The sequence below is a fragment of the Bubalus kerabau genome, chromosome 19 (genome assembly GCF_029407905.1).
Source record: "Bubalus kerabau isolate K-KA32 ecotype Philippines breed swamp buffalo chromosome 19, PCC_UOA_SB_1v2, whole genome shotgun sequence".
Taxonomy (NCBI): domain Eukaryota; kingdom Metazoa; phylum Chordata; class Mammalia; order Artiodactyla; family Bovidae; genus Bubalus; species Bubalus kerabau.
The window spans coordinates 24,635,904-24,663,160 of NC_073642.1; the positions used below are offsets into that span (position 1 = coordinate 24,635,904).

The 27,257-nt window shown below is 42.0% G+C and overlaps 1 protein-coding gene across 4 annotated transcripts in view; it reads right to left on the reverse strand.

The window, feature by feature from the left end:
• Positions 1 to 27,257, reverse strand: part of EFL1 (elongation factor like GTPase 1) — a 112,025-nt gene that overhangs the window by 26,913 nt on the left and 57,855 nt on the right. For all 4 annotated transcript variants that reach the window (XM_055555935.1, XM_055555936.1, XM_055555937.1 and 1 more), the window contains exon 16: positions 616 to 747. In XM_055555935.1, coding sequence (XP_055411910.1) covers positions 616 to 747 — 132 coding nt within the window. The remainder of the gene's footprint in view (positions 1 to 615; positions 748 to 27,257) is intronic.

Here is a 27,257-nt window from a genome sequence, read left to right on the forward strand (position 1 = left end):
CGCTGGCAGCAGAGTCACAGGGAACCGGGGGTGAGTGACAGTCACAGGAAGTAAAGTACAAGAGTCAGTGAGGATTGGCCAGACACATGGTAGGAACCGAAGACTAAGTATTAGTTATTAATCCTATAGGGCCTGGTGTGTGTGGGTATCACACAGCCAGACAGAAAGGGGCAGGGAGTGCTTTCCAAACACAAAGGGAATGCCAGATGATCTAGCACGCCCACGGGGGAGCAGATGTGAATTCTGAATCAAGCAGTCTTGCATAAGATTCTAAAGAACCAGTCACATAAAACATGAGCCCTGCTGAGACACGACCCTGTGCCAGGGTTCTGGGGGATGCAGAGACGACCCTGTTTCTGCCATAAAGAAGAAGATAAAGTCTCCCTGGATAGCAAAGGTGCCTAAAGATGCCAGGTTCCTAAGATAGAGGTTAGATTCCCCTGGAAATGGTGGTGGTCTGTATGGTATTATGGCTCTGTAAGTTATATACCCCTGTTATATACCTCTAGGAAAATTCACAGTCACTGAAACAAACCAGGAGAAACCAAGCATTAAATACATGCATTTAAAAAATATAACGAACATCACATGCTTTTAAAAACAAGGCCATCTTACTTGGGTGTTTCGGTTCAATAGCAACCCTCACAATAGGGGTGGCTTCGAAGTTGAGAGGTATGAACGGCGGGCAGGATGGTGAGGTACACAGTGTGGCTGACTTCAGCACGAAGTCCTGAAGGCCTCCAATTCCTGCAGGGAGGAAAAGACGCATGGAGTCAACAAAAGAAGACAAATTCTGAATTTATGTTAGAAAAATAACGTCAACCCAGTATATGTGTCACAAATAAAAAACACGTAAGAAATCAGGCTAAAATGTGACCACAGCAGTGATCCTGTCCAGATATGTATGTCTGAAGACATCAATTACTTTTTAAATTGGAACTCTAAAATTTTTAAATACATTAATTTGATGAAGATGAATCTCTACTGAAATAATCTCTTTTGCCAAATCGACTTGCATGTGGGTAAACAGAATTTTAGAGACTTTCAGACGAGAGTATCAGCTACCCCACGCTTCATCCCTCTCCTGCCCTGATCCACTTTAGGCTCCCAGCTGGGAGTTGCATAAGCTTCTAGAGCAGGGGTTTCCACGCTCTGGGCTGCATACTGGGATCTCCTGTCAGATCGGCTGGTGGCATCAGGCTAGAAATAAAGTGCACAATAAACATAATGTACTTGAATCATCCTGAAATCATCCCCACACCCCCAGTCTGTGAAAAAACTGTCTTCCATGACACTGGTCCCTGGTGCCAAAAAGGTTGGGGACCCCTGCTCTAAAGGATACATATTTGTCTTTGAACAGATAGGAACAGAGCGAATGCCTCCAAAAGTGAGATGAAGGGGTCATACTGAACCTCACATCCAGAGTAAGAGCAGACAACACTTTAGAACAAATTAAGAAACACATGGGCTGCCCTGATAGCTCAGCTGGTAGAGAATCCACCTGCAACACAGAAGATCTGCTGGAGAAGGGATAGGCTACCCACTCCAGTATTCTTGGGCTTCCTTTGTTGGCTCAGCTGGTAAAGAATCCACCTGCAACGCGGGAGACCTGGGTGCGATCCCTGGGTTGGGACAATCCCCTGGAGAAAGGAAAGGCTACCCACTCCAGTATTCTTGCCTGTAGAATTCCATGGACTGTATAATCCATAGGGTAGCAAAGAGTCAGACACGACTGAACAACTTTCACTTTCACTTTAAGAAACACATAGAAGGGCCACTTTTATGCTTTTGGTTTCAGTTCAGTTCAGTTCAGTCGCTTAGTCGTGTCTGACTCTTTGTGACCCCATGAATCGCAGCACGCCAGGCCTCCCTGTCCATAAGGTAAACGTTAAAGAGGGCATGGAAGGAGAGGCCACCTGTTTTAGGAGAAAGTGACACAGGTGAAAGGGGCAGGGATATTCAAGCAGCATTCTGCTTCTCCATTTCCAGCTTAGAGACAAGCATGGAAAGGAAACAACTCTGCTGCTGTCAGCTGACAAATGGATGTAAAGGTACAGGGTGCGGGGTGCCGCACCATGGACCACCCATCGTGGAGGAGGGAACTGAAGCAGAGCTTTCTGACACACAAGCCCAGAAGGTGGCAGAGGTCTCTCTGAGTCTGATCACACAGGGTGAAAAGCCCCCTCCAGCTGCCCCTCCTGAAAGTCTCCAGGCATCACTCTCCCCACTACACTACAGGGTCACTCCAGCTATAGGAACACCTTCTTCACACTGGGATGGAACATGTCTCCCCCATCTCTACACACTGTTCTGAGTTCCATTCCTCAAAGGTCCACAGAAAACGTGCTTCTTCCACTTTTACCAACTACCCTTTGGGTTTCAGAGGCATCTGTCAGGCCCTTTTAATCCCTTTCTGTCTCACACTAAACCTCATTAGGTCCTTTGACTTTAACTCATGACATGACCGCTAGAACTTTCCTGTGCAGGGGACCCTCTTCAGACTTATGTCTCCAAGGTGCCGCCGGTTCATTTCCTTGGTCAAGGTCTACACTTCTTACTGCTGTGCGTCCTGGCCCAGCACACAGAGACATCTATGCCTGGCCATGGCTTCCTGTTAACGTCCCTTACGTACCATGGCAGACTTGGGTCTGCCCAAGTTTCCATCAAGTCTACTAGAAATGACAACATCTGCCATGAATACAGGGGGTGAGGACAACCTCACAGTAAATAATCCCCCTCAAACCTCATCCATCCTGCTCTGACCTCTGGCAAGCAGGCACTTCCTTCCTGCTCAGATAGCACATAGTTTCAAGGAAAAGATAAATGCTGGTCTCTCCTCTGTGTCACCAGGGAAGCAGGCTGCAGATGGTCACTATATTCTGAACACTGTCTCTTTAAAACCTTCTGGTTTACATTTTTGCTGTTCTTGTTACTTAGATATGCCCAGATTTGTGAACATGATTGCAACTCCCCTAAAAACAGAAAAACAAAAAGTCAATATTCCTAGTCAAGATTAAGATTTTAAGGAAAAGATTATGCTCCAATGACAGTCATTGGAGTTATGTGGGTGAATCACAATAAAATGATTTAAAAATCACTTGGAGAATTTCTTGTTGCACTGTCAGATAATTATTAAGTATAGAACTTTATATTTATACAAAACACATTTTAAAACAAGCTTTCTGTTTTAAAAATGATGTCAGATCAGATCAGATCAGATCAGTTGCTCAGTTGTGTCCGACTCTTTGTGACCCCATGAATCGCAGCATGCCAGGCCTCCCTGTCCATCACCAACTCCCGGAGTTCACGGAGACTCACGTCCATCGAGTCAGCGATGCCATCCAGCCATCTCCTCCTCTGTCGTCCCCTTCTCCTCCTGCCCCCAATCCCTCCCAGCATCAGAGTCTTTTCCAATGAGTCAACTCTTCGCATGAGGTGGCCAAAGTACTGGAGTTTCAGCTTTAGCATCATTCCTTCCAAAGAAATCCCAGGGCTGATCTCCTCCAGAATGGACTGGTTGGATCTCCTTGCAGTCCAAGGGACTCTCAAGAGTCTTCTCCAACACCACAGTTCAAAAGCATCAATTCTTCGGCGCTCAGCCTTCTTCACAGTCCAACTCTCACATCCATACATGACCACAGGAAAAACCATAGCCTTGACTAGACGGACCTTTGTTGGCAAAGTAATGTCTCTGCTTTTGAACATGCTATCTAGGCTGGTCATAACTTTCCTTCCAAGGAGTAAGCGTCTTTTAATTTCATGGCTGCAGTCACCATCTGCAGTGATTTTGGAGCCCAGAAAAATAAAATCTGACACTGTTTCCACTGTTTCCCCATCTATTTCCCATGAAGTGATGGGACCGGATGCTATGATCTTCGTTTTCTGAATGTTGAGCTTTAAGCCAACTTTTTCACTCTCCACTTTCACTTTCATCAAGAGGCTTTTGAGTTCCTCTTCACTTTCTGCCATAAGGGTGGTGTCATCTGCATATCTGAGGTTATTGATATTTCTCCCGCCAATCTTGATTCCAGTTTGTGTTTCTTCCAGTCCAGCGTTTCTCATGATGTACTCTGCATAGAAGTTAAATAAATAGGGTGACAATATACAGCCTTGACGAACTCCTTTTCCTATTTGGAATCAATCTGTTATTCCATGTCCAGTTCTAACTGTTGCTTCCTGACCTGCATACAAATTCAGATACAAAAAAAAAAAAAAAACACCGGGAACTTCCCTGGCGGTCCAGTGCCTAATACTCTTTGCTCTCATTGCAGGGAGTTGGGGTTCGATCCCTGGTCAGGGAACTAGATCCCACAAGCTGCAACTAAGAATTTGCATGACGCAACTAAAGATCGTACATGCCACAACTAAGACCCAGTGCAGCCAAATAAATAAACAAACAAAAATTGAAAAAAATAAAACAAACCACCATACCCCCATGTAATACCATTCTAATATTGTCACTATATTCATTTGATATATTTCCCTTTTTAGTCCTTCCTCTATTGGCACACATAATTTACACTGTTATACTCTCCATATAGCATCACTGACTCAATGGACATGAATTTGAGCAAACTCTGGGATGCCTGACATGCTGTAGTTCATGGGGTCACAAAGAGTTGGACATGACTTAGTGACTGAACAACAATAACATTTTCATATAATTCTCTGCCCTTTTTTTTTTCCCCTATTTAAATCATGGAATTTTCACTTCACTTGTTTAAATCACAACTGTATCAGTTAAGGAGGAATGATTCCTTCACATACAGTACACCTGCTCAAGCATTTTTCAACTGAGATCAGGACTGAAGGACATGTTCCCTTCAGGGAATTATTGTAGAATTTTTGAAATAGGAGAAGTGATAGGCCAGAAAAAAAATATGTAAAATTAGCACTGCATGAATTTGTTTCAAGGATTAAAGAGGATGCAAAGTTTTTTTCATGCATATTTCTAAAAAAGCATATGATTTAAAGAAAAGGAAAAAAAAAACAAAACAGGCTGAGGAATATGGAGCAAACAGAATTTACTAAACAGCAAGAATTCTAGCTTGTTTTCATACAAACGCCAGTAACTTTTGTCTGACTGTAGATGAAGGATCCAAGTCCTTGCTGGTCCCAATTCTTCTCTATATAACAAGGAATATGAGCTATTTTGGGAGAGTGAACTCTAGCTTGGGCCTCCCAGGTAGCTCAGCGGTAAACAATCTGCTTGCCAATGCAGGAGATGCAAGAGACACCAGTTCAATCCCTGGGTTGGGAAGATCCCCTGGATGAGGAAGTGGTAACCCAATCCAATACTCCTGCCTGGGAAAGCCTATGGGCAGAGGAACCAATCGGGTTACCGTCCATGGGATCGTAAAGAATCAGACACGACTGAGCGTGCACTCATAAACTCCAGCTCACAGACTGGGGTGCCGCCCGAGTCAACACCGAGTTCTCCCGCTGGGCACACGGCCCTTAAGAGACTGCATACCATACCCTTCAAATGCTTCTTAATCAAAAATCAGCATTTTTGCAAACACTGTCAGACCAAAATTTTTTCCAGGCTGTCTCTGTTTCCTGTTACGAACGATTCCATTTTTAGTTTTTGAGAAACTACTACACTGCTGTCCAGTGGCTGTACCAATTCCCATTCACACCAATAGTGTAGAAGGGTTCCCTTTCCTCCACATCCTCACCAACATTTGTTATCTGTGTTGTTTTTGATGATGGCCATTCTGACAGGTGTGAGGTGGTGTCTCATGATGCTTCTGATTTGCGCTTCTCTGATAATTAGTGATGCTGAGCATCTTTTCAAGGGTCTGTCGGCCATCTGTTTCCCCTTTGGAATATCTATTTAATTCTTTGGCCCATGTTTTTAGTCACGTTGATTTTTATGTTGAGTTATACTAGCTGTTTATATATGTTCGATATTAACCCCTTATTGGTCATATCATTCGCATATGATGATACGCAAAAAGATATAAAAAAAATAAAAAGTAAATGTGTTATTTACAGTAGCCAAGATCTGGAAGCATATCTTGGCTATGAATGGATAAAGACTGTATGTATATAATGGAATACTACTAAGCCATAAAAAGAATGAAAATATTGTCATTTGCAGCAACATGGAAGCACTCGGAGGGCATTATGCTAACTGAAATAAGTCAGAGAAAGACAAATACTGTATGATATCACTTATTCTTGGAATCTAAAAAGTACAACAAACAAAGAAGCAGACTCCCAGATATGGAGAACAAACTAGTGGCTCCCAGTGGGGAGGGACGGGGCAATACAGAGGAGGGGGAGGACACGGCACAGAATTACTGCATGTACAATAGGCATAAGGATGTAGTATACCACAGGGGGAGTAGAGTCAATATGTTATAATAACTGTAAATGGAAAGTAACCTTTAATATCTGTATACAAATTGTTTAAAAAGTATTCCATAAACAAGCAACATAAAGGGAAACAGCTTTTATGATGTGAGACTGAAAATACTGTGTGGGGTTGGAGAGACCAGTGGGCCTTTTGTCGACAACTGTTTTCCTTTAACAACCCCCTGCTGCACAGGTTGAATCAGTCGAAAATGAGGTCACACTGGCAGCAGGAACATGGTGAAGTCACTACTGAGTTCTAACGCCGCTTCGTGGGGATGAGACTGTGAGCTGTCTGGACCGAGGACGGCATTACTATCTTTAGCAAAGTTTAGATGTGTAAAGTGCTCTTTCATTGCCAGTATAAAAATATTATTGGAATTGAAAAAAAAAAAAAAAAAAAAAAGAATTTTGTGGTAAAACATGTTAGGGCTCTAGACAGAATATGGTCACCTAATCTCCAAAGTTTTATTTCAGGCCAACTTTAACATCACTTCACCCAAAACCACCAGCCTGTTCCTCTTAAATTGTTTAATAAGCCCAAGTTAATGGATTCCTTTAAATCTTCACAGTAAATCCAAGGTATGTACCATGGATGTCTGTAGAGCCTCAGGCCTGTGACAGTAATAAACACTGCTTTAGAAGACACAAGAGGGTTAGACAACTATCACACACAAAAAATGTCTTTTCTAAAGTACAGGTTCGCAGTGTAGTTGTTGAGAACCCAGAAAACCTTTGTTATGGTCCTTCTGTCTTTGAACACCAAGGAAGCTCACATCCTCTGCCTCTCATTCGTGTCTTTATTCTGCACCTTTCCCATCAAACTCGGATTCTACTCTCTGTGAGTCAAAGGCTATCAGGGGGTCCATGTGCTTTATAACCCTTGTCATGGAGGCAGCAGGCAGGCAGCTATGATAGAATAAATGAGAAATGGGCCTTTTCCAAGCCTGCTTGCCTAGCATCTCCAGCACAGACCAGTACTGCTAACGTTTTCAGAGGATTATCAAGTCTGTCCATTATGCTAAACACGTTTCTTAAATCAACTGCCCTTTAGCTTCTTGGTGTTATAGGAGGCCCAAGGGAAAACTCTCGCAAAATGACATCATTGTGTCAGGATTTTTTTTTCTTCTCCTAGGGACAGATGGAGCTCATAACCAGCTAATAACAGTTTTTAAGAAAGTCATCAGGATCTGGGGCCTTTTTCTCAACATAGAGACTACAATAAATGGAAAATGTAACACCTTAAGAATCAAAGCCTTTTTTTTTTTTTTTTTTAAAGCACTGTGTAGGCTTGCTGTCTTTGTCTATACTTGAGAACAGGTGGAAACTTGGCGACAGGGTCCTGAACCAGGTTAAGGGAGCTATAATTAGGGTCCACTGTGGAGTTTCAATTTGTGCATCAGGACCACTTTCATTTATGCCCCCAACCACCATTCCTGTGAAACAGTATCACTTGGTAGAGCTGGCCCTCACCAAGGGAATTAACATGGTTGGAAGGGTCTAGGATTCAACAGGGGAAGAAATTTCATCTTGGACCTGGAGGCAACAGAGTACCTGAATGGTGCGGAATGGTGTATCTCAAGGTGAATGAAAGGGCAGTCAGTATAAAACAGTCTTCTGGTTGTCTCTTGGCATGTGATGTCATGATAAAGAATCTACTGATGCTAACCTGGGAGAAAGGATGATGCACATAATTAAAATATTTGAAAACAACATTTTCCATTAGAACGGAAATATACGTAAAGGACTATGGGGAAGGAACCCAGCATATATTAATGCAAAAGAGCTGGGATGCAATGGGAACCCAAAGTGGTTTCAGAATACCTGGTGCATAGAACACTGTTGGGGGGCACTGAAACAGGAGGCTGAACGACAGCAGAGACAGATTGTCAAGAGATGTGCATATCAACCTGAGTTTTGACTTGACTCTGAAGGGTGTGGATGTGGAAGACCGCAGATGAACTAGAGAAGCGAGGGTAAGCTGTCAAGTCTTGGTGGTTACTTAGGAATTGGAAAGAAGGGACAAGGAGAAACGAGGATGCAATCCAGATTTCTAACTTGGAAAACTAAGCAGATGATTACTTAGTCAAAGCATTTCTCAACTCTTGAGGTTCATAATTTTTTCCTACCATTTTTACTAGTTCTTTATGTAATAAACACTTTAACCCATCACATTTTTTCCTTCAGACTACAATTTCCCCGTTTATTTTGCTTCTATTTTTTCTTTTTAGTATCTTTTTGAGCTTTTTCTATTTGGCGTCTAAACTCCACAGCTTATAAAGTTGTGCTTTCAAAGAACTGAAATTGATTCAATATTCAGTTACTTTTCTAATAACTTAGGTTTAAGGGCAGGGCACAACTGGGCACTTCATAAAGTTTCTTCAATGAACAGGTAAACCTGGGGGACTTCCCAGGTGGTCCAGTGGTTAAGACTCTGAGCTTCCACTGCAGGGGGCATGATCCCTGGTCAGGGAACTAAGATCTCCATGCCATGTGCAGCCAAAAAATAGGGGGGAAAAAATCTGAAGGGGGACAAAGGCAGATGAACAAGCAATCACAATGTAATGTAGTAAGTGTCGCAACAGGAACAATACAAGGTGTGTTGATGTGGGGAGAGAAATTGAGAAGTTACAGACTTCCCAGGGAAGCTGACACTCAGGAGTATCTGAGATAACTCTGAGTGCTGAGTGGGGGAAATGGCAACAGCGGAGGCCCAGGTGAGAATCCAGTCATTACCTACAGCTGCAGTGAGGACCAGAAAGCAGGAATGAAGAGACATCGGCACCGGTCACGCCCGTTCCTCTGAGATCTTGCAACTGTCATCAGTTTGTTTCCTTAGGCAACACGCATTCTTGTTATGTTCGATTTGGAATCAGAGGGACTTGAATTTAATTAAAGCTCTAACCTTATGCCAGTGACCTGATCCCTCTCTAGTTTTAGTTTCCATATATACTTATGGCACATGATACTTTCGTAGGGTTACCATGAGCCTCAAGTAAGTTAAAAGAATAAGAGTCCCTGGCACAGAGTCAGCACTCATAAATGGAGGTAGTGGCTATAATGGTCATGGTAGTATCAGCAGCTGTCTTAGTAACAGTTTTGTTAATTAGGGTTTTCTGGTGTACGTATGAAGAGCATATTTAATTTTTTATATATACCATTAGTTAGTTAACTGTAATGAAGATTGTAACAACTTCCTGAAAGGCACAAGCTTATAATCATATCCATTTATAAGCTTTGAATCCCATCCCACTGACCTAAATTTATATTTTGTATAGTAACATATGGTTTTAAGTGATGCTCCCTCAAAGATGTGATTCCAATTCAAAGATTTCAATAAAATGGAGGAAACGTAGGATATTTAGAATGTAAGGTAAATAAAACATCTAGTACAATTTTAAACAATAATAGAAATTTGTTTCAGGATTTTAAAAAAAGAGAGAGATGACTTTATACAACTGGGAAACTGTAACTGGATTTCTTCTAGCTTTAAACTAAAAATATTTCCAATTAAAAACAGGAGACAGAGATGCTTCTGGATGAAATGGCAACTTCATCACAAGTATACAAAAGATGCTAACTGAAACGACCTAAGGAAGAAAACAAAGGAAGAACTGAATGACCACTGAAACTATAGAGGCCACTTCAAACTGTGAGCCATTTCTATTAACTGTAGAGCAAATTAAAGAAAAATAGCAAGTGTCAGTTCATAACTCCATTCTTGAGAAATCAACACAACTTAAAAAAAAAGACTGTATACACAATGTACCAGTGGTGGTCTATTTGATAACAGATCAACAGAAATGAATGAAGAGCCCAGAAACATGTGTGAAAGTGAAAAAGTTAATGAAATGGAAAAAAAAATACAGCTGTATCTATACCATATACCATCTAGAACAATAAATCTCATGTGGACTTGAAAGCACAAGTCAGGATGACATCATGAGACTGCAAAGTCTTACTATATTATAAAATCTACAAAACAAAAATACCATAAACAAAGTAAAAAGTTATAAAATAGATGATTTCAATGTCAAATCAAGACAAAGGATCAGCAGGCACAATATATAAAGAACTAGTACAAATCCATGAAAAGGAAGGCAACCAACAGGAATGTAGGCAAAGAATATAAACAGCTTTAAGAAAAGAAACCAGAAGAAAAGGAAGCTCAAAACACTCAAAAAACATACCAAAAAACTTAATCTCATTAATAATAAGTTAATGTAAATGAAAACCATGAGATACTATTTGACACCGGTACAACTGGTATAAATCTGAAGAATCCACATGCTGGCAAGTATGTGCAGAAATCATAGGTCTTATGAACTGGAAATGGGAACAAAAATTGCTACAATCGTATGAATCAAGTGAGAGAACAAGTTTGTGATGTTCCGCCAAATACGGTAGATGTGCAACTCACTGGTTTGATTTCTGCTTTATTTCCCAAATCAGTGTGAACAGAAGGCTCCCTAGTGTACCAGGAACACACCACAAACAGTGGTACAACCCTGGGTGATTTGGTAAGTGGCGGGGACGTTTCTGGTTGGGGCCGACTGTCGGCACTCGTGGGCAGGGCCAAAGATGAGGGCCTTGGAGCATGTGCAAACATCCCACACAAAGAATTTTCCTAAGCTGCGTGGCTTTTGAGTATTCTAGACAAGCCTGTTTATAATGATCTGAGTTTAAATTTAAATCCATTTAAAAAACAAGGTACTTCTGGCACAAATGAACACGTGCTGCCTTTTCAGGAGTTTTATTCTATTCACCATGAAAATGAGCCAGGCACTGTTGCAGCAGCCACTCTGGCACCGAGTCATCAGCACGGTACTTGAGCATGATGCTGCAGCCACGGCCATCACACGCACGGTGACTACAAGCATGTATCTAACTCGGTCTGTCGTCTAGTGTAGTCAGACTGGAACGTTTATCACTGCAGGGTGAAAGTTGCTCAGTCAAGTCTGACACTTTGTGACCCCATGGACTATACAGTCCATGGACTTCTCCAGGCCAGAATACTGGAGTGGGCAGCTTTTCCCATCTCCAGGGGATCTTCCCAACCCAGGGATCAAACCCAGGTCTCCTGCAATGCAGGTGGATTCTTTACCAGCTGAGCAGGTTACTTTATCGTAAAACAACAAAAAAAATTTTCTTAAACAGTAAGAAAACAACCTTTCTGAGGCTTCAGCACCTTGAATACTTGCATTGTTTGAATTATCACACAGCCATAGGCCCTGGGATTATGTCGTAAACACATTACATTTGCATTAGCCAATTTAGGCCCTAGAAACCGAAACTGCTCTCACCTCTAGACTGCCAGCCTTGGACTTCCCTGGAGGCTGGTGTGTGCGGAGGGAGTCTTGGATTCCTACCCGATAGGGAGCTGGAATGTTTCTCGAGGTTAATCAAGGTCCTGAGAGCGGGGCATACGGCAGCCTCAGACTCAAGGCCCTGCTCACTCTCAGTTCCACGGGAAGCCCCTAATCTCCAGGTCCACCCACAGGCTGCCCTGGCATGAGAAGTAAGCCTGTGTCACCTAATGCCACCTCTGTGCCCTTTACCATCTATAATGATCACTTTTTCAGTGGTGAACATTTTCCTCAAAGTCAATTCAGGAATTACGGAATTTAGTGGGGCCTACTGAACCCTACGTTGTTGTTGTTAGTCGCTCAGTTGTGTCAGACTCTTTTGTGACCCCTTGGGCTGCAGCACGCCAGGCTCCTCCGTCCCTGGGATTCTCCAGGCAAGAATACTGGAGTGGGTTGCTATTTCCTTCTCCAGAGGATCTTTCCAACCCAGGGATTGAACCCACGTCCCCTGCATTGGCAGGAGGGTTCTTTACTGCTGAGCCACCAGAGGAACCCTGATGTCATTATTAATTTGCGAGTAAGGCTCAAAACAGTTAGCAAAGGAATATGTCACAGAATTCCTGAGCTTGTTAAGATTTATGTCAACAAATTTCTACATTTATAGGTCTGTGCTGAGCACCACGGAGGAGGCAGAGATGAAGCCAACCAAGATCCCATAGATTTCTCTCATTTAATATTATAAGCACTCCTAAAACATTTTTAAAACTCAGTTACATTATTGCTGATAATTTATTCCAATCCCTGAACCTTGGAACTGGAGAATTTTGTGACCACTGCCACCGTGTCTAAGTCTTGACACAGCACAGTTACTGTGGCATGGCAAACGTACAACTTACTTGATATCAGAACTCACTGAAGAAATTAATTCCTAAGGTGAAAAGATAACAATGCAAGAATGCTAATAAAATTTTAAGCAAATACAGGTTATTTTAATCCAAGACAATACTTTTGCCAGTGAATCCATTACTTCTCTGTAAGAAGCAGCTTTCAACGTGGTTCTGTTATTGTGGCCTGATCACGTCAAAAATCAGTGAAGTAAGAATTTTTGATTGAATTTTTAAAAATGTTAATAGTACAACAAAGCTACAGTAATCAAAACAGTATGGTACTAACAAACACAACATTGTAATACAACTACAGTCCAATAAAAACATAATAAAAATAATAATTAAAAGAAACAGGATGGTACTGGCACAAAAACATAACATATATCAATGTAACAAGACAGAAAGCCCAGAGATAAACCATGCACCTATGGTCCTTAACCTATGACAAAGGAGATAAGAATACACAATGGAGAAACAACAGTCTCTTCTATAAGGAGTGGTAGGAAAACGGGACAACTACACGTAAAAGAACAAAGTTAGAATATTCCCTAATGCCATGTGTTAAGTCACTTTAGTTGTGTCTGACTCTTTGCGACCCTATGAACTGTAGCCTGCCAGGCTCCTCTGTCCATGGGATTCTCCAGGCAAGGATATGGGAGTGGGTTGCCATTTCCTTCTCCAACACCATACACAAAAACTCGAAATTGGATTAAAGACCTAAATGTAAGGCCGGGCACTAAAAAACTCTTAGAGGAAAACACAGGCAGAACACTCTTTGACATAAATTGCAGCAAGATCTTTTTGATCCACCTCCTAGAGTAGTGAAAATAAAAACAAAAATAAATAAAAGGGACCCAATTAAACTTGAAAGCTTTTGCACAGCAAAGGAAACCATAAACATAACAAAAAGACAACCTTCAGAATGGGAGAAAAGACGTGCAAATGAAGCAACTGATGAGGGATTAATCTCCAACACATACAAACAGCTCATGCAGCTCAATATCAGAAAACCCAAATAACCCCATGAAAAAATGTCCAGGAGATCTAGACATTTCTTCAAAGAAGACATACAGATGGCCAAAAAGCACATGAAAAGATCCTCAACATCACTATTAGAGAATGCAAATCAAAACTACAATGAGGTATTACTTAACACCAGTCAGAATGGCTATCATCAAAAAGTCTACAAACAATAAATGCTAGCGAGGGTGTGGGGAAAAGGGAACCCTCCTACACTGCTGGTGAGTATGTAAACTGGTACAGTATGGAGGTTCCCTAAAAAACTAAAAATAGAACTACCATATGACCCAGCAATCCTAGTCCTGGGCATATACCCAGAGAAAATCATAATTTGAAAAATACACATGCACTCCAACGTTCACTGCAGCACTATTTACAATAGCCAAGACGTGGAAGCAACCTAAATGTCCATCGACAGAGGAATGAATAAAGAAGATGTGGTACATACACACAATGGAATATTACTCAGCCAAAATAATCCCATCAGCAACACGGATGAACCTACTGGTATTATAAAGAAATCAAAATGCTCTATAAAGAACAAAGGAATCTAGTAAGAGCTGGATTAGTGTAGACTCAGTTAGAAAAACAAGTGAAAATAATTAAAGCAGGATTTTACTCAGAAGATATAAAGAATGCCTACAAATCACTACAAAAAGGCAGACAATCTTAAAAAAAAATGTAGGTAAAGACTTAATGACAATTCACAAATGAGCAAGAATCAAAAGTTAATAAATAAAAAGGAGTTTAACATCCCTGGTTATCAGGGAAACCAACTACTTCTCCATAGACATCAAAGTGGCTCAAACAAGAACAAAAACAAGTGTTGGCAGAGAGATGGAGCAACTGAAACTTGCAGATGCTCCTGGTGGAGCATAAATTTGTACACTCACCAGGCCTCAACGTAAACCTGCCCTATCACAGCAACTTATCTTCCAACAGACGTGTACAAATGTTCAGCAAAAAACATGCACATGAATATTCAAAGCAACAATACTCCTAACAGACCAATACCGGAAATAAACTACAATGTCCGCCAACACAAGAGCAGAAAAATGGGGGCAATTACACAATACAGCTACTAGAATGAACAGATTACAACCATGTGCAATGACACGGATGAATCTCACATTCAGAGTGAATGAATACAAAAAGCCCAACCCAAACGCATTCTCTATAACTCAGCTTGTACAAAGCTTAAAAACATGTAAAATTAACCTATGTTGAAGCCAGGACAGTTGCTGCTCTTTGGGGCGGAGGGTGCAGGTAACAGTGACTGGAAATGCATGTGGCTTCTGCACTCGGGCAGTGTTCTGTTTCTGGGGCTGGATGCTACCAACGCTGGCCTATGTTCAGTTTATGAAAACCCATCAACCTGTGCTTTAAGATTTGCATTCTTTTCTATATGGCTATTATGCATTAATAAAGTTACTTAAGGGTGTAATTTGACACAAATTACATGGGTATTTAAGGTGCTTCTGAGTCTTTCAGAGATGCCATTAGCTGCAGCTAATAAAGATAAACCTTTTTTAGAGCGTTTCAAAAAGAACTGGCAGGAAGAGCGAGCGGATGGTTTGTCTTATTTACTGTGTCCTTTCTCTGCACATCATCCGAGGACTAATGAAAGGTATCATTCACTTCAATGTCCTTACATAGATTCTTCTGAACATGTCTGCCCTTGAGCAAATCACTTCTTTATTCAAGCAAGTGCATCCAGGAGGAGACTGGCTACCCTTTGTCGTTCACACTCTGGTTCTTCACTCAGAGGTTGGTCCTTTTAAAACATCCACTGGAAGATAATATAAACGGTTTAGAAAACTATTCTTTGGGCTTTGGTCTGTTTCATTTGTTCTTGTTCAGACTCTAAGTTGTGTCCAACTCTTTGCTACCCCATGGACTGCAGCACACTAGGCTTTCCTGTACTCCACTATCTCTCAGAGTTTGCTCAAACTCACGTCTGTTGAGTTGATGATGCCATCCAACCATCTCATCCTCTGTCGCCCCCTTCACCTACTGTCCTCAATCTTTCCCAGCATCAGGGTCTTTCCCAAATGACTCGCCTCTTTGTATCAGGTAGCCAGAGTATTGGAGCTTCAGCATCACCATCAGTCCTTCCAGTGAACATTGAGGGTTGATTTCTTTTAGGATTGACTGGTTTGATCTCCTTAATGTCCAAGGGAATTTTAAGAGCCTTCTCCAGCACCACACTTTGAAAGCATCAGTTCTTCAGAGCCTGGTCTTCTTTATGGTTCAGCTCTCACATCTGTACAAGTTTCACTGGGGGTAGGGGGCGGCGGTTATCAATCTCCAGCAAACACCACATAATTCTCTAAGACTGCCTTTATTTATATATAAAAAACATTCAACACAATACCCAAGAATTTCCAAGTGTCTCATTCCATTTTTACCAGCTACCAGTGCTGAAAACTAAGGACCATTAGAGTAAAATAATCTCAGCTCCCATCATCAGAAATGTTCCTTGGGCTCTAAGAAAAACAGAGTAAGTACTATGAAAAGTAGGTCAGCAAAGTAATGTGAAAGTTGTTTCCAGTTGACTATTTCCATAATATGACCCATGGCGGCCTTGTGTATATTGGTCTCTTTAGCAAACATCCCAGCAATACTGTGAGGTAAGATGATCATTTCTAATGGGTCCCCAAATAGGAGTCCCACAATAAGGGTACACCAGGCGGCCCTCCTTGACTCTACCAAGGCACTTGGCTCTGTTTTCTCAAACAGCCACAGGTGTCCTTCTAATTTATGAATGAGCTCTGTCTCCAGTGAAACCTGTGGCAAACGAAAGAAATCTGCCATGACAAAAAAGGCAGAAATGCCAACTCAGCATCTATAAAGCAGCTTTCACAACAGACTAATGGGAACCACTGACTCAAGACTTCCCAGACTGTGCCGACTAGGTGGAGCTGGATGACCAATAACCAAATCCCACTGGTGCCCTGGTCCCCACCAGTTCACACATGATCTTCACCTTCTCTGGGAATTCCAGGGGCTGGTCCTCATGGGCTCGTGAGCCCACACCTGCCACAGATACTCAGGCACTGTATTCTCCCGGTGCAGAAACTCTGAGGAGTCTCTGATGTAGGGGCAATGTTTCCTTTGAATGCCATACGCCTTTAGAGGGCAGACAATGCTAGTGACCCAATGTCTTGGAGTCAACTCTTCAGGGCTTTACTCCTACCTTTGAAGGTCTCCGTCATGGGCGCCGCAAGGCAAATCCGGTGATAGGTGTCACGCCTCAGCTACTGGACTATCCTGTCACGTCTGGTTTCTTGTTCCTAAGGAGCAGTTTCCTTCCAGGAGGTCTCAGTCATTTTCAAGGGCCCTTTCCACTAATATCTTCATATGCCCCTCATCTGAATCCTGGAAGGCGAAGCAGCCCATGCTGAAGCTGATCCTTGGTACTTCAACTATTTGAGTTACTATTCTACAGGAAGAAAATGACTTGCGGTATTTGGCTCAGGAGCAGAAGAGAAGGGAGCAGTGACAGTACGGTCACTGAACACCCCAGGCTGTGGGGAAAGCCCTCAGGGAGATAGGAAAGCGGCCAGCTTCCCAGATTGAGTACAGTGTATCAAGTAGGTCACTGCTTCATGGAGGGTAAAATCTACTCTAGAAGTATCTAATGTTTGCACACAACTTTTACAGCTTGCTTGTAAAACATCACTGTCCCTAAATTAAAGACAGAAACATCAAATTTCTACTTCAGCAAGTTTTTGGGCTTCCCAGGTGGCACAGTGGTTAAGAACCTGCCTGCCAATGCAGGAGATGCAGGTTCAATTCCTGGGTCAGGAAGATCCCCTGGAGAAGGGAATGGCAACCCAGTCCAGTATTTTTGCTGGGAGAATCCCATGGACAGAGGACCTGGCAGACTACAGTCCACGGGGTCACAAAGAGTCAGACACGACTGAGTGTCTGAGCACGCACACCTGAGCACACCCTAGAGCTCCTTCCTTTCAGAGGTGGGGAATCTGAAGGGTATAGAGGGGAGAGACTGATCTCACATCAGTTTCTGGCAGTTCTAAAGAGTCCAGTTTTCCTGACTCCCAGGACAGGACTTTTCCTCTATGCCATGCTTCATCAGTGGATTGCACAGAAGATGAATTGCATTTTTCCAGCACCAATAAATAGCCATGATATTTCTGATCCTTTCCAAAATCCCTGAAATCTCATTCAGATTGCCTATCCTTCAGTGAAGGAGAAGTAAAAATGATGAATCTGGTAAAGAAGAAGAGAGGAGGAGGAAGAACCAGTGGGGACAAAGAGGCGACAGATCACTCTATCCAGTAGAGCTGGTTACAGCAGGGGGTAGGAGCACCGTGCAGCAGGGTGGAGTGGACGAGGTGCAATTCCTGAGGACTCCAGTACCTGAGCCCCTGCACTCGCACTGCTGGGGGCACAGGCTCCATCCTTGGTCGGGGAACTAAGATCCCAGGATGCTGAGTGACACAGCCAAAAGATCTAAAAATAAATAATTTTTTAAAATTGTATTCCTTGTTATTAATACATCATTGCCTCCAGTTGTGCTCTTTGGAATAAAACAAGCCTTCAAATACTTTTGAAAGCTAGCTATCACATCTCCCGCAATACTTCTGTTTCCAGAAAGCTTAAATTTTTTTTTAAATTTATTTTTGGCTGCACTTGGATCTTGGTTGCTGTGCACAGGCTTTCTCTAGTTTCAGCAAGTGTGTGTCTACTCTCCAGTTGTGGTTCACAGACTTCTCACTGTTGTGGCTTCTCTTGTTGCCGAGCACAGGCTCTAGGCGCCTAGTCTTCAGCAGTTTCGGCCCACAGGCTCTAGGCACACGGGCTCAGTAGGGGTGGTGCACGGGCTTGGATGCTCCGTGGCATGTGGGATCTTCCTGGACCAAGGATCAAACATGTGTCCCCTGTGCTGGCAGGCAGATTCTTATCCACTGTGCCACCCCTCTAAAACCTTCTATTCCCTCTGTGCTCCATATATAAATTTAACAAAGTACTACATTTAGGTCAAAAAATAAGCTGTCCACACTGGTGCAATTTCAGGCAGTCATTTGTGTGAAAAAGGTCTACGGTGTGTGGTTGACAACAGGTTTCCTACAAGCTAACAGTCTGAGGTAGCTGCGAGTTCAGTCTTAGGTTTCCTTCATGAAGCCTGGGAACCAGTTCATAAAGTAAAAGGTGCCAGCGACAGTCACCTGTATGTGAAGGACAAACCGGAGTCCGGCCAGAAATGGCAAGAGAGGATGTCTGTGAACCACGTTCTATAGTCATGAAGCACGAGGAGCCGAAATATGGTCTGAAGTCTGGCTTAGTCACCAGAGCAGTCGGCCTGTGGAGGCAGCAGCAGACCAGCAAGTGGGGGGAAAACCTGGGCACTCACCCTTCCACAGGGGCCAGAGCCTCTCTGGCATGGGGCCATCTGTCAAGGGCATGGGATGGGGAGACAGCGAGGAGGCTGCAGGTAAAAGGGGTCAGCCGGCAGGAAAGGGGAAACGGTGTTGACAGTCACTGAGACGCAGGTTTGTAAGGGAGATGGCAAAGCCAAGTGAGGGCTTGTCCAGGGAATTGTACTATAGACGCCCTTTGGCTGTATGTTAAGTATTTAAATGATCGATTTCTTCAAAGTGGGAGAAAGAAAAGTGGATAATCATATTTTATAATAATTTTGCCCTGAAGAGCTAAACTTTGTTTTCTTTAGTAACTCTTATAGCGCTTTACATACGCCAGGGTATATCTGCCTAATTCTTCAAGCACATGGGATAAAAATAAATATGGCAGTGAAGTCTTTTTTTTTTTTTTAAGCAGGCAGCTCTCTCACTTGCTGCTTTGGTAAGTTCATCTCTTTATTTTGCAGCGGGTAGGGGTGAGGGGAGTAAAAGTGAAAAAAGTGTTAGTCACTCAGCTGTGTCCGACTCTGTGTGACCCCATGGACTGTAGCCCGCCAGGCTCCTCTGTCCATGGGATTCTCTAGGCAAGAATATTGGAGTGGGTTGCCATGCCCTTCTCCAGGGGAATCTTCCCAACCCAGGGACTGAACCTGGGTCTCCTGCATTGCAGGCAGATTCTTTCCCTGCTGAGCCACCAGGGAAGCCCATTTTGGCAGGGGAGGCGGGGAACACCTGACTGCTCCGGACATGGTGTCACAGAAGCACTCAGGGCACCTTCCACTACTCCTCACCCCGGTCCTGGCCCTGCTGTGCCTGCTCGCCTGGGTGTGTGACTCCACTGACCACAGCAGAAGCCAGCCGGGGAGAACAGGATTGGCAACAAATTGCACCCACCCGGCCCAAACCTAATGGAAGGAGCTGAAAGAAATGGAATGACAAAGCTTCAAAGGATGGGCCAGCAAAATGCATTCTGCAGCTCTGAAGCACTGAATTTTTAGCCATTCTGAATATTATTGCTGGGTTTACAACAGGCCCTTGTGTTCTCTGTTTGTGAGCCAGGTCAGCTGGTAGCTGGCTGGCTGCATTTCTCTGGGTGCTTCTGAAGGCGACAGTAACAGAATTCCCTAAAAAGTGCAGAGCAGTGGGAAGTCGCCCAGAACACTGTCAGCTTATCTTAGGAGTCTAAGACCGAACGGTACTTATTATTACTGAAGGCCTCACCTTTCTGGGAGGGTGGGGGTGGGGGCACTCCAGGACCTCAGAGGTGAAGAGAGATGTGAGGCAGCTAGAACAGGTTCTCAGCAAAGCGACACACTCTTTTAACAGCTATCATTATAATGGGTGCTCATCATTACTTTTAATCGAAATGTTTCGTCTTTGACACTGTCAGGGAAGTCACCATCATAGACATCTCAGAAAGCACTGACTGCCACATTACTACGCCAAGACCCGTAGTTGAGACATCCGGGATTCTCAACAGTACATACTCCTGGTACCCACAGGAACGGGTTTTTCAGGTGGCTCAGTGAGTGGTAAGGAATCTATCTGGCTGCCAAGCAGAAGACATGGAGAAGACATGGAGTTCTCAGTAATGGGCTGTGAGTGTGTGTGTGTGTGTGTGTGTGATGGGGTATGTGTGTGTGTGTACACATCCTTTCCCACCACTCTGAATTAGAACATTAGGTCACCTATTTTCAATGATAAAAATTAAAATTACACCTCTACTCCACAGGTAAGCCAACATAACAACCCAGATGGGTTTAACAGTGACATATGCATGCATTTTTTTGCTTGCATATGCAATACATACTATACAAAAATGGGGTGTTTTATCAGGAGAAAGGGCAAGACTATCAACTTTTCTCTATGTGCCACTGCTTTGCTTAATTCACTATATTGCTTAGCCCCCAAATAAAAAGAGAAGAAATGAACTGAAAATATATAATTTAATTTTTAATGATGCTTGGATATAACAATCAGTTAGCAAAACTCCTGCAAATTTAACAACTAGCTCTTGTAAGCTGTTTGCCTTTTCTGTGTCCTACAGGGCTTACCCTAGATTTTCTAGACCTGAACTTTCTAGAAATGACTTTTCGGAGCTTCCAGTTTGCATGAGTTCCTGTAGAAACCGTCTGTAACCCTCAGGGTCCTTGAATCTTTGATGACTAAGGCTCACTCTGCTCTTACTCGCAAGTCTACCCCTGAACTGGCCCCTCAGGATGAGGCGCACCAATGCCAGTAACGCAGGCGCTTGCTTAGGTAGTCTTCCCAGCACCACCCCCGCGGCCTCGCTGAAACCATAGCCTCGAGTGACTTTAGTTAATGTCTAGAGCTACGCTGGTTGTCATTTCCCTGAACTTGAAACAGAGATCACCATACCACTTTGGATGTTCTATTTCACCTTCTTACATAAGCTATTTTTGACCTATTTTTAACAGTGACATCATACATGTTCTCTATTATACGTCACCTTTCAAAGGAAGTTAGAGGGGATGATAAGGACCGGAGCTACTGTAGTGCTCTTCCACAGAGGAGCATGTGCAGGTGAGCAAAGGAACAAATGCTGTGACATGTATTTGGAGTTCAAGTTTCATTTTTTTTAATAGTGAGAAAAAATATTGTGAAATGGGTATCACTTCCACTAAGACGATTTGGATAAGACAAAATGCAAATGTTTTAAATCAAGGGATTACCTATATCCTATAGTTGCAAGTTTAATTTCTACTTTGTTCCAAAAGTGACTTAAATTGTATGTTATTTATTTTGTGAATTTATTATTTATTTATTAAAAAAAAATTTTTTTTTTTACTTTACAGTATTGTATTGGTTTTGCCATACATCAACATGCATCCGCCATGGGTGTACACGTGTTCCCCATCCTGAAGCCCCCTCTCACCTCCCTCCCCATACCATCCCTCTGGGTCATCCCAGTGCACCAGCCCCAAGTTTCCTGTTGGTGAGAACTTTTTTGAGTAACTTTTTACTACTAATTTCAAGTTTTAGTTTATTTTAAAACAGCCTGTGCAGTTTCTATTAGGAGGGCTTCACTAAAATTTTGGGCTTCCCAGGTGGCACTAGTGGTAAAGAACCTTCCTGCCAAAGCAGGAGACTTAAGAGACAAGGGTTTGATTTCTGGTTCGGGAAGATCCCCTGGAGAAGGGAATGGCAACCCACTCCAGTATTCTTACCTGGAGAATCCCCATGGACAGAGGAGCCTGGTAGTTACAGTCCATGGGGTCTCAAAGAGTCTGACATAACTGAAGCGACTTAACACACACAGCATTAAGATTTACTTGTGACCTAGAATCTAATTGTAAAATTTGATTTCTACATAGAACACAATGTTTCATGTATACCTAGTTAGTCTACCTTACATTCTAATGGGGGAAACAGACGAGGCCAGAAGGTTCCAGAAGTCATGAATCATATTTTCCTCCCTCTCAGAGTTCTGGAGACAGAAAGAGAAGCTTGATGCTAACTTCATTTTCTTCTCTTTAAGTGGGTGTTCTGCTTTAAGCTACCTGGATTTTCTGTAATATTTTCTTTATTCTTGAAATTCAGATTTTTGTCTGACATATTTCTAGGGGTCTTCTTTTTCCCACAACCATGCCTATTACTAAGGGTGTCTTTTCACTACAAGGACTCAAGTCCACAGAAAATTTTGTATTATTTCTTTCACGCATAGACACATATTCACATTAGTATACACTATTTACACTGAATTGTGTTTATTTTCCACGTTTTCAATCTTTTCACTGAGGATTTTAACCTTTTTACTTTTTGGTTCTACTAGAATTTTTTTAGCTTTCTTCTCATTCACTGATTCAGGTTTCTTTAGTATTGAATCTGCTCCTCATTGCTTTGTTTTAAAATTCTACGGCCATGTTTTTAATTTCTAGTAATTTTTTCCTTGTCTCAGATCCTTTATTTTTGGTGACTGCTGGCTCTGGTTTTATCAATGTAGTAGTTTACTAATCTTACTTGGATAGTTCATTTTTCTAAGTTTTTTCTCGGTCAAACAGTCCTATCCACTCCTGACGGTCAAACTGGTCTTTTTCTTTTGAACTGTCTTTTATTTCTCTATATCCATTAGCATCTTCTACATTCACTCCAAGAGAGGAAGTGACCATGTTAGTTTTCTGAGTGATGGACTGTAATAGACAGCACACGTTTTCTTCTAATCTAGAGTCTTCACAAAATGAGGAGGGAAGAGTTTAGAGTTATTGGAAATTTCTTTGCCATCTTGGTGACGAGATCATCTCTATGGTGTAACAAAGGGCCAGCAAGTGGAATCAGGGAAGAGGGTTTACTTCTGTCTCAAATAGTGTCATTCTCATGTCCCGAGTAGAATAAGCAATAATACTGATTTAATAGGGGTATACAGGTATATGTATGTGTGTGTGTGTGCATGCACAAATTACCTTTAATGTCTGTGGAACATTTTAAAAACTGACTCTACGTCAAAACTGAAACCTCACTGAAGTTCTCACAATATATTCTGTACAGCTATTATTTTAGGCTCTGATCTTCCATGACTTTTCCCATCCTAGTTTACATGCTCATGTGATTAAAAAAAAAAAGAAGGATTATATACCATGAAAATTATTAAAACTGTATTCCCTTCACCTTAAGTACTTAAGGAAAAGTGACAGTTTTCTTTGCCCCTCTTTTCTCCTTGGCTGCATCCACAGCTTTCCCTAAGCATATTACTTATTATCTATATCTCAGTAAATTATATATATTTGTTATAAAAAAGAAGAATAATAACAGAAGAACTGAGCTGCTAATTTCTAAGATTACTCCAAGCAATAACGTTTTCTTTTACAGAAAAGAAAGTTTAAAGTTTCATTGTTCAAATGTAGCCTATCTGGAACACCTGGAAATAATTTCAAAGTTTTCAAAGTCACTATTCTAATAGATACTACTTCCAACCTTACCATTACTGGCCTTTGAAATATAGAAGCTGAAAGCTGACTGGACAGATCAAATACTGTAGATAAAAGCATTGTGAAATGCACACAGTGCTATAAAAACGTAAGGTGGTGGTATTAAAAACGGATTTGAACATGAAACCCCAAACTCATTCATTTCAGTGATTGCCTTAAATCTTGGAACAAAGGCAGAAAATAGTGAGACTAATCCAGACCCAGTTCTGCATCTCCCTGGGATCATTTCAGGCCGGTCAACTCTAATCAAATTACACTCCACCCGCCAGGATTAGAAACAAACTGAGAGGTTTTGGTCCAGTGCCACAGTTTTTCACTCAAAACCATCATGCTCACTTTATTGGGGGACGTCTGGAAATTTTGCGATCAAATCTGAAAGTAACTTTTCAAGAACTGTGTGTGGTTGTTCTGACAAAGAGCTTTATACTCGTGGTCAAATTAACGTCTCTGGCTGTAACTAAGTAGCTGGTGAGAAAATAATCATGATGACAGGGGACAGGAGATACAAAACCTAAAAAACCTCAGACTTTTAACACACGCATGCTAACTGAATAAAATTTACGGTGCCACTCTCATCCATCCAGAAATATATGGCCAAGATACAGACAAGAACATGGAAGAAAAGGACTGCTCAAGATTCAACTAATGGGATTTTTTTTTTTTAACAACATCTGAAAAGGCAAAGAAAGTTAGGCACACTGCATCTTAGAGTAACAAATACGGTGAGAAAGATCAGGTGCGGGAATGTACAGGACCTAGTGAAATAATTCAAATATAAACAGATGTGCCATTTGGTCCTTCTAGAATTATTCATAAATAATTATTAGCAATCGTGGTGCTGACTAAACAAAGTGCTTCATGTTTAACCAAGTGCTTTAATAAACATTACCTTATTAGGGTTTCACAACAGCATAGTGAGGAAGCCCCCACGTGAACTGTCAGGGGGTTAACAATGGTAATGAACTTGAAATGTGTCAAAGCAGACTATGCACTCATAGTGCGGTGCCTCTTAGCACTGTGAGCGAGCGCCCAACGCACAAGTGCTGAACTGCACTAACTAATAAAACGTTCACTAACGATTTATAAGACAGATGAAAGATGCAAAATCACGTGCGTGCCTGCGCACTGTGTAAAGAAAACCTTCGGAAGGACACATGCTGGTTTGTTATCAACAATTATATCAGAGAAGAGGCTGCAGAGAGGAAACTACTAATTTCTGACATTTCTATTCTGCCTGGATTTTTTATAGACATGTATTACTTTTGAAACCCAAATGAATGAAATCAAAATAAAACGTACCAGCTAAATTTGCCAACAAAGAAAGGGTGTAATTCTGAAGACAGAAAACAAATCGTGTGTGTGTGTGTGTATATATATTTTTAAATAAACATACCCTAGGATTATGCTATGGTTTGTGAAATTATTGGAACTTAAGAACTGAATAGTGAACTTCATGATCAAATACACTTGCTAGAGGGAAACACATAGATTCACCCGTATTTATTGTGCATTAGCCGTCATATGCTAAGCAGCTACCTACCAACCTAGGACTCAGAGAACTCTATTTGCACTCAATTTACCCAGAGCCTTCCTTATTTATACCCAGTTAGATCACTTCCAGCTTTGCAGATGAGCAACCCTCACACCCTGAATATAAATTCCAAGACTGCTATACTTTCCAAATATCAAGTTTTTAGTCACGAACTCTACAGCATTATTACATGTAAGCTCAGTTAAGCTGTCTACATTCTTCCTAAATTTGGAGGCAGGCACTTAGCTAGAGTAAAATTTGGCAAAGCCTTTAAAAAGGCTAATTTTTTCCTAGTGTTGTAAACTGCCTATTATGATAAAGTACAAGGCATATTTTGCAACTCAAATTCTAAAAAAGGGCATTCTTCCCTCTTCTGGCTCATATGTGATTAACTGTTACTAAACACACCTAGCTTTCAAATCAAGAAGCCAAACTTATTCCTTAGAAATACATGTGGTTTGACCAATGGGATATGCTCACAAAAATCTCTTTTGTGAACCTGCACAGCTCCCCAACTCCCATCCCACTTGGTCTCTCCCACCTAACCTGGCTCCTGCATGCCCACCCCGACCCTGTCACCTCCTAAGCCTACACACAGTGCTGTCGCCGACACTGCTGGGGCCACAGTGGCTGAACCAAGCCGCTCTCTGTCTCGACCCTGAAAAACTCCTCTGCCTTTACAGTTTGCAGGAGTGTAACCTTCTAGGAGGAAAGTGAAAGTATCAGTTGCTCAGTGGTGTCCAGCTCTTTGCGACCCTATGGACTGTAGCCCGCAAGGCTGGGATTTCCCAGGCAAGAATACTGGAGTGGGTTACCATTTCCTTCTCCAGGGGATTTTCCTGATCCAGGGATGGAACCTGGGTTTCCTGCATTACAGGTGGATTCTTACCACCTGAGCCACGAGGGAAGCCCTGTAACCTTCCAGAAAGGACTTTAAAAAGTTTACTGAAAACTTCCTTGAGAGTCTCCAGGAAATAAAACAAGACAAATGGGATCTCTTCAACAACTGAGGTTGGGCAGTGGTACTGTGGGACTGACTGGATCCTCAGCCCCAGCCCTTTACCTGAAGGACGCTATTCCCAGACAAGATTGAAACTCATCCTTCCTTCTGTCAGGCCAAAGGGTCTCCTAAGACTCATTCCACAAGTATTTCTTGAGCACTTACTTAGTTCAAAGCATACTCCTGCGTACTGTCAGAGACTCAAGGACCAGGGGCCATCCTGAAAGAGTTTACAGTCTAAGCCTAAGTCTTATTTATGTGGTGGGACACATAACATTTCAGTGTTGACTCTTAAGTTCAAAGACTGCTTTGAAAAACATAGAGGCCAGCCATTAACAGAATTAAAAATATAATAGGAAATGCCTTCTAAAACATTAGAGGATCTAAAAACAGGAAACTGTAATAAAATACACACTACAGAATCATTAAAATCAAGCATAAAACAAAACAATCAAGGACAAAGCATATCAGTCATAACCAGAGTGACAACAGAATTCGTTACCCAAGTTAGCATTTTCAAAAGTGAAAGGGGGTGCTATTAGTAACATCTCCAAGACAACGGGCATAAGCCAGGATGTCTGTCTGAGCAAGCCAGGCAGTGAGGTTTCGCTACTTACAAAAACGGCTGCTTTACTAAGAAAGGAAAATGGAGTTAATTGGTTCAAATGATCATCTTCCTTTCAGAATCTGAAAACCAATGAGGCATACTGAAAAAAAAATGGAAAACAAAATCAAATACACAAAAAATATTCTTTCTATAATTTTTGCAAAGAACAAACCTCCAGACTTGTTACATTTTAAAATAAATTTAAATTTGGTCATAATA